At 51.3% G+C, this 7728-nt stretch overlaps 3 protein-coding genes across 3 annotated transcripts; 2 read left to right on the top strand and 1 right to left on the bottom strand.

Moving 5' to 3' along the window:
* Nucleotides 1-423: 423 nt before the first annotated feature.
* Nucleotides 424-1884, top strand: LOC129760884 (glycine, alanine and asparagine-rich protein-like). The gene is made up of 2 exons (XM_055758565.1): nt 424-1065; nt 1118-1884. The coding sequence occupies exons 1-2, from the start codon at nt 424-426 to the stop codon at nt 1811-1813; spliced, it is 1338 nt and encodes a 445-aa protein (XP_055614540.1). The 3' UTR covers nt 1814-1884.
* A 1501-nt stretch (nt 1885-3385) lies between these two features.
* On the bottom strand, nt 3386-4550 carry LOC129760883 (protein TsetseEP-like; the record flags this gene model as incomplete). The annotated part of the gene is made up of 4 exons (XM_055758564.1): nt 3386-3550; nt 3594-3916; nt 3958-4240; nt 4305-4550. Coding segments are annotated over 4 exons (1017 nt in total), but the record flags the coding sequence as incomplete, so codon positions are not given.
* Nucleotides 4551-4947: 397 nt separating this feature from the next.
* LOC129760886 (uncharacterized) lies at nt 4948-5849 on the top strand. Its single transcript, XM_055758567.1, has 2 exons — nt 4948-5434; nt 5737-5849. The coding sequence occupies exon 1, from the start codon at nt 5006-5008 to the stop codon at nt 5354-5356; it is 351 nt and encodes a 116-aa protein (XP_055614542.1). The 5' UTR covers nt 4948-5005; the 3' UTR covers nt 5357-5434; nt 5737-5849.
* The last annotated feature ends 1879 nt before the right edge of the window (nt 5850-7728 follow it).

Raw genomic sequence — 7728 nt, 5'->3', positions numbered from 1 at the left:
TTACTAATTGCAGGTAGTGGATCAGGCTACGGAAATGGATCTGGATCCGGCACTGGTTCTGGTAAAATAACACATTTTGATATACATATTTCTATCTGGCGTTTAACTATAAATTGTTATCACAGGAAGTGGATCAGGATCAGGTAGCGGTTCCGGATCAGGAAGTGGTTCCGGTTCAGGAAGTGGTTCCGGATCAGGCTCTGGCTCCGGATCAGGAAACGGATACGCCACAGGTTAATAAAAATTTCAAATATTGTTTCCGCTTCAAATGCTTGAAATACGCGCTGCTTGAGTCCAATTCTTTCACATTCAGAAAACAATTCAAAATTTAGTTGCATTGCCAATTTCGATTCGCATCTGCTAATTTATATTACCTTCTAACACGATTGTGTTAAATTTCAATGTTGGATTATTATTTTTTTTATGACGAAAACAGGAGGTGGAACCGATTATGTTCCTCCGACAAACGGAGGCTACCCTGATACGAACACTGGCTACGGAAACGAAGAAGGAGGTACCGGAACTGGATACGAAACAACCGGCAATGAGTACGGAGGCGGTGCACCTATCGAGCCTGCGTGTAACGGATACTTGACCAACTGTAATCCACCTCCTCCACCGCCACCTCCGGCACTGTACAAACGACTGCCGATTCCCTTGGCCCGAAACGGATACGGCGCTACCGGATACGGAGGCTATGGTGCCGAAACTGGAACAATCACCACCAACAATGGTTATGTAACAATCTCGACTGGACCGGTCACCAACAATGGCAACGGCAATGGAAGTGGAAGCGGATCGGGAAGTGGATCCGGAAGCGGAAATGCTAGTGGAAGTGGTAGTGGAAGTGGAAGTGGAACCGGTTCTGGCAGTGGTTCTGGAAGTGGATCCGGCAGCGCATCAGGAAGTGGATCCGGTAGTGGATCCGGTAGTGGATCGGGAAGTGGACCCGCAAACGGATCTGGAAGTGGCTCTGGAACCGGAACTGGCACTGCATCTGGCAACGGAAACGGATCTGGTTACACTGGAAATGTTGGTTACGGATCAACCGGATCAGGCAGTGGAGTAGGTACGGGCTCCGGATCAGGCAGTGGAGTAGGTACGGGATCCGGATCAGGAACTGGATCTGGATCGGGAACTGGATCCGGATCAGGCACAGGATCTGGCTCAGGAAGTGGAAACGGTTCAGGCACTGGTACTGGATCCGGCTCAGGCTCTGGCACAGGATCGGGTACAGGATCGGGTACAGGATCAGGTACGGGATCAGGCTCTGGAACTGGCTCTGAAAGTGGCTCTGGAAGTGGTAGTGGTACCGGCTCTGGTACAGGAAATGGAAACGGTGGAGGATACACTGGAAACATTGGTTACGGCTCCACTGGATCTGGAAGTGGATCCGGCTCAGGCACAGGAACCGGATCGGGCACAGGAACTGGATCTGGAAGTGGCACAGGAACAGGTACCGGAACTGGAACTGGATCAGGCTCTGGCTCTGGCTCAGGCACTGGCAGTGGAACAGGAAGTGGAACCGGAAACGGCTCTGGTTCAGGTGCAGGCTCGGGCACAGGCTCTGGAACAGGTACCGGAACAGGTTCAGGCACTGGTACCGGAAGTGGAACTGGAACGGGCAATGGATCAGGTGCTGGAAATAACGGTGGATACTATGGTAACGGTTCGGGAAGCGGCACTGGTACAGGCTCTGGCTCAGGTACAGGCAGCGGTACAGGTTCAGGAACCGGCACAGGCTCCGGCTCAGGCACCGGATCTGGAACAGGTTCTGGCACAGGTTCAGGAACAGGATCAGGCTCAGGAATAGGCACTGGCTCAGGTACTGGTTCAGGTACAGGATCTGGTACCGGATCAGGTTCTGGAACAGGAAGCGGTTCAGGAACAGGCAGTGGAACCGGTAGTGGAACCGGCAGTGGAACCGGCAGTGGAACTGGCAGTGGAACCGGCAGTGGAACCGGCACAGGAACTGGTTCTGGTACAGGAACTGGTTCAGGCTCAGGTACAGGCACAGGTACTGGAACAGGCACAGGCTCTGGAACAGGAGCTGGCAACAACGGTGGTTATGGAAACGTAGGATACGGTTCAACAGGATCAGGATCAGGTTCAGGCACAGGTACTGGATCTGGCACAGGTTCAGGAAGCGGCAGTGGTACAGGTACTGGAACTGGCACAGGTTCAGGTACGGGCTCTGGAACAGGCTCTGGAACAGGTTCAGGAACTGGCTCAGGCACTGGTTCGGGTACAGGAACAGGTTCAGGCTCAGGAACTGGCACAGGTACCGGCACTGGTACAGGTACTGGAACAGGTACTGGAACAGGATCTGGTTCAGGTACAGGCACAGGCAGTACCGGAAACGGTGGTTACTATGGAAATGGATCAGGAAGTGGTTCTGGCTCTGGCTCAGGTGCCGGCACAGGCACCGGTAGTGGTACTGGCTCTGGAACAGGCACAGGCACAGGAGCTGGAAGTGGCTCAGGAACCGGTACAGGTTCTGGCTCAGGTACTGGTAGTGGTACTGGCACAGGTACAGGAGCCGGAAGTGGCTCAGGAACCGGTAGTGGCACTGGAACCGGCACCGGTTCAGGCTCTGGCACAGGCACTGGAACCGGATCAGGTTCAGGCACTGGCGCTGGAAATGGATACTATGGAAATGTAGGATATGGTTCTACTGGATCAGGAAGCGGATCTGGAACAGGTTCTGGCACTGGCAGTGGTTCAGGCACAGGTACCGGAAGTGGTTCGGGATCTGGAACCGGTTCAGGCACAGGCTCAGGTAGCGGTACTGGCACAGGATCCGGAACAGGAAGTGGATCGGGAACCGGAAGTGGCTCTGGAACAGGTACAGGCACAGGAACCGGAAGTGGCTCAGGAACCGGTACTGGCTCGGGTAGTGGAACTGGTTCAGGAACCGGTAGTGGCACTGGAACCGGATCAGGTTCTGGCTCTGGAACAGGCACTGGAACCGGATCAGGTTCAGGCACTGGCGCTGGAAATGGATACTATGGAAATGTAGGATATGGTTCTACTGGATCAGGAAGCGGATCTGGAACAGGTTCTGGCACTGGCAGTGGTTCAGGCACAGGTACCGGAAGTGGTTCGGGATCTGGAACCGGTTCAGGCACAGGCTCAGGTAGCGGTACTGGCACAGGATCCGGAACAGGAAGTGGATCGGGAACCGGAAGTGGCTCTGGAACAGGTACAGGCACAGGAATCGGAAGTGGCTCAGGAACCGGTACTGGCTCGGGTAGTGGAACTGGTTCAGGAACCGGTAGTGGCACTGGAACCGGATCAGGTTCTGGCTCTGGAACAGGCACTGGAACCGGATCAGGTTCAGGCACTGGCGCTGGAAATGGATACTATGGAAATGTAGGATATGGTTCTACTGGATCAGGAAGCGGATCTGGAACAGGTTCTGGCACTGGCAGTGGTTCAGGCACAGGTACCGGAAGTGGTTCGGGATCTGGAACCGGTTCAGGCACAGGCTCAGGTAGCGGTACTGGCACAGGATCCGGAACAGGAAGTGGATCGGGAACCGGAAGTGGCTCTGGAACAGGTACAGGCACAGGAACCGGAAGTGGCTCAGGAACCGGTACTGGCTCGGGTAGTGGAACTGGTTCAGGAACCGGTAGTGGCACTGGAACCGGATCAGGTTCTGGCTCTGGAACAGGCACTGGAACCGGATCAGGTTCAGGCACTGGCAGTGGTTCAGGCTCAGGTTCAGGCACAGGTACCGGAAGTGGTTCGGGATCTGGAACCGGCTCAGGCACCGGCTCAGGAAGCGGAACTGGCACTGGCACCGGAACAGGAAGTGGATCGGGAACCGGAAGTGGCTCCGGAACTGGAAGTGGCTCAGGAACCGGAAGTGGCTCGGGAATCGGTACTGGCTCGGGTAGTGGAACTGGAACCGGCACTGGTACAGGAACTGGATCAGGTACCGGAAATGGTGGTTACTATGGAAATGGATCAGGCACAGGCAGTGGTACAGGCTCTGGCTCAGGAACTGGCACTGGTGTAGGTAGTGGTACTGGCTCTGGAACTGGCACAGGCACAGGAGCCGGAAGTGGCTCAGGAACCGGTACTGGCTCAGGTAGCGGAACTGGCACAGGAACCGGAACTGGAAGTGGATCAGGAACCGGTACTGGCTCGGGTAGCGGAACTGGCACTGGAACCGGAACCGGCACAGGTTCTGGCTCTGGAACAGGCACTGGTACTGGATCAGGTTCAGGCACTGGCTCTGGCAATGGATACTACGGAAATGTAGGATATGGCTCCACTGGATCAGGCAGTGGTTCTGGTACTGGCACCGGCACTGGCAGCGGTTCGGGCTCTGGCTCAGGCACAGGCAATGGTAATGGCTCTGGTACCGGAATAGGTTCGGGCTCTGGTACTGGCTCAGGAACAGGCTCTGGGACCGGTTCAGGAACCGGCTCTGGAACAGGCACGGGAACAGGCACGGGAACTGGCTCAGGTACAGGTACCGGCACTGGCTCTGGCACAGGCACCGGAATGGGATCTGGTACCGGAACAGGTAGTGGAAGCGGAAATGGTGCTGGATCAGGTTACAATGGAAACGTTGGTTATGGATCCACAGGAGCTGGAAGCGGAATGGGAACTGGATCTGGTTCAGGAACTGGCACAGGAAGTGGAACTGGTTCAGGATCAGGCAGTGGAACTGGTACTGGAACCGGAAGTGGATCCGGAACTGGAAGTGGATCTGGAACCGGAAGTGGAACCGGAACTGGAAGTGGATCTGGAACTGGAAGTGGAACCGGGACCGGAAGTGGAACTGGAAGTGGCTCAGGAACTGGCACCGGAGCTGGCACCGGAACTGGCACCGGAACTGGCACCGGAACTGGCACCGGAACTGGCACCGGAACTGGCAGTGGTACTGGATCAGGTTCCGGAAACTACGGAAATGTTGGTTATGGCTCCACAGGCGCTGGATCCACAGGTGTAATTGGTTCAGGCTCTGGCACAGGAGCGGGAGCTGGTACAGGAAATGGAAGTGGAGCTGGCTCTGGGGCCGGTACAGGCAGTGGTACCGGAGCAGGCGCAGGAATGGGTGCTGGTTCAGGAACAGGAACAGGCAGCGGATCAGGAACAGGTACAGGAACTGGAAGTGGATCAGGATCTGGTATGGGATCAGGAAGCGGCACCGCATCTGGTTCTGGAACTGGTTCGGGTATGGGATCAGGTAGCGGTTCAGGAGCTGGCACAGGATCAGGAAGCGGATCAGGGTCCGGTACGGGATCAGGAAACGGTAACAACAGCGCGTCAGCATCGGCTAGCGCTACGGGTAATGGCCAAACTAACACATCGCAGGAATCGAACAGTGGATCCGGCACAGTGAACGCAAACGCGGGCGCTTCGGCCGGAATCCGGTTTGGACAGAACCCTTCAGGAGTTGATCCCAACAATCCAGATTTTGGTGAGAATTCTGACGAAAATGAAGATGTTAGTGATGAAGAGGATGGATCGGATGATGTTACAAATTTTGATTATTCTGGACGATCAGGTATTAGCGCTTTCGGCATTAGCTCTTCCAAAACTTCAAACTACCAAACTAACCATGCGGTTTCAAACCGTTTCGCACAAAATTAAATTGACAAAAAATTGAAATCAATCTTAATCTAAAAATTGAAATAATGTTTTAAACCCTTCCTTCCTCTCATCGTTATAATGTATCTTCAAAGATGACCATTTATACTGAAAATTGCATTTCTTTTTTAGTTGGTGAATTCCCTCGCCCGATTTTCCAGCAGTTTTGAAGTAAACAAACAAAAACTCATCTCGGGGAGCGCAAAAGAGAGAATGAACGTGAATGTGTCAACAACGAAAACTAGCTTATCAAATTCGTAATTTATTAATAATTTATTTATTTATAAAATTATTTATTTATTTATTGAAAACGAATAAACGAATTGAAACGAATGATTGAATAGAAAACAACATTGGTTTTGTATCGATCGAAATCACCTAATGCACTCAAAATCAACTCCGGACACACTTAAGTCAGCCCTTGTAAATAAATCAAACTCGACTAAAAGAGGGGACCCGAGAAAAAGAGATACGATAATTGTTTTCCTGCTGTCATTTCGGTAGGAACAGGTTTGTTTCTTATTTCCGGTTAATGTTCCAATCCGCCAGAGAGAAGTGGACCGAAGGCAGTCCGACATCGCGTAAATCACCGGCAGAGGAAGATCCGCTGCAATAAAACTTCCTTTGGAGCGCTGACAAATGGCGTGCGCCTTTATTTATTTCGATTAATTTAGCCTAGCCATGCATCTCCATTTTCTCGAAGAAGACCGACGACGCCGGCGAGATGGTCAGATTGAAGAAATCTAGGGAACGGCGAGAAGGAAGCAAACGTCTTCCTTGGCGTTCGTCCTTGGGCGTCATCGTTTGCTTAGACTCTGAAGGATGAGTCACTTATTGCTGCCAACCATCAATTGTCCCGGTAGCCTCCGGCTCTGGACCGACAAGACGTCGGTTTCGCGCCTCAAGAATGTCATGTACATCCTACCTAGGAGGACCGAACGCTGCTGGCCGAGGACATTGATTGAGTCGTATTTTTCTTTGACACGAATCTGGAACCGTAAGCTGTCATCGTGTGCCTGTTGGATTCGTTTTTTTTTTGTTTCTTCAGAATGGCTAAATTACCGTTCCATAAATCCTTGCGACAGACCAATCTCAAGGTTGTTCTCTTATTTTTGGTTCACATGTACAAGAGTTGATAAAATCATTCTTGAATTATATCATAACCTCGTTTGTGTTAGCCTTACGACTTCCATTTGAGTTTAGTTTAAAGACTATTGAGTCAAAATGCCGTCCACTTTTCTAAATGTTGAAGGCAGTGAAAGGTTGACAATTTTATTGACCGAAAATTACACCATTTGTATCAAATGACTCTTCGCTTCTACGAAAAGTGCTTTATTCCCGAAAGGTTAAATGCATCATCTTTCGGTTGGTACCCGCTATTGACAGCTGCCACAAATTTGACCATCACAACTGGAAAGATATTTTATTCCCACTTGTAGTGTTTTTCCAGCACTTGGCCATCGAACAACTTCCGCTTCTTGGCGCTTCCTTGACTCGAATTCCGGAATGCTGATGGTCGTAAAATCATCTCAACTTGTAAAGATCACTTGGGCGCATCTTTTTTTCTCGGTTATGCTGTCTTCTCCTAAATACTTATATGCCATGTTCCTGCAGCTTCCGGCGTTTTTGAAAAATCGGAAACCACTTTTGATGGATAGTCATTTTATCTACCATCTCAGTGAAAATGAATAAGAAACCACCGAGATGATGCTACTCACTCCAAAGAGCCATATTCAGGCAAGATAAGTACTAAGTAGACGAAAACCCCGTAAAAACACTGGGTACAGTACAAGTCAGGGGAAAATGAATTCGATTGCAGAATGTGAGATTTCTCGACCAAAGTCAAGTCGATACCGAGGAGGTTCCCATTTCCTGGATTGCTTCCTGATTTTTTTTTCTTCCACACCGGGCAAAATCATCTATATTATAGCCAAAAAATCCTGAGCATCCGGGAAGAAGCACCACCATAAATATACGAGCCTGTCTTCTCAAAAGACTTGGGCCAGGTTGGGTTGGCAGAAAAGAAGAAAGGCGGGAAGAATCCTGACGAAGTTTTTCTACGAACTGAACTCGATCCTTAGCCAAGTTAAATGTTAAAGCTGGTCGGGGGAGGGAAGACGTGGG

This window comes from Uranotaenia lowii, unplaced genomic scaffold (assembly GCF_029784155.1).
Source record: "Uranotaenia lowii strain MFRU-FL unplaced genomic scaffold, ASM2978415v1 HiC_scaffold_803, whole genome shotgun sequence".
Classification (NCBI taxonomy): domain Eukaryota; kingdom Metazoa; phylum Arthropoda; class Insecta; order Diptera; family Culicidae; genus Uranotaenia; species Uranotaenia lowii.
This window is presented reverse-complemented; position numbering and strand designations above follow the sequence as displayed.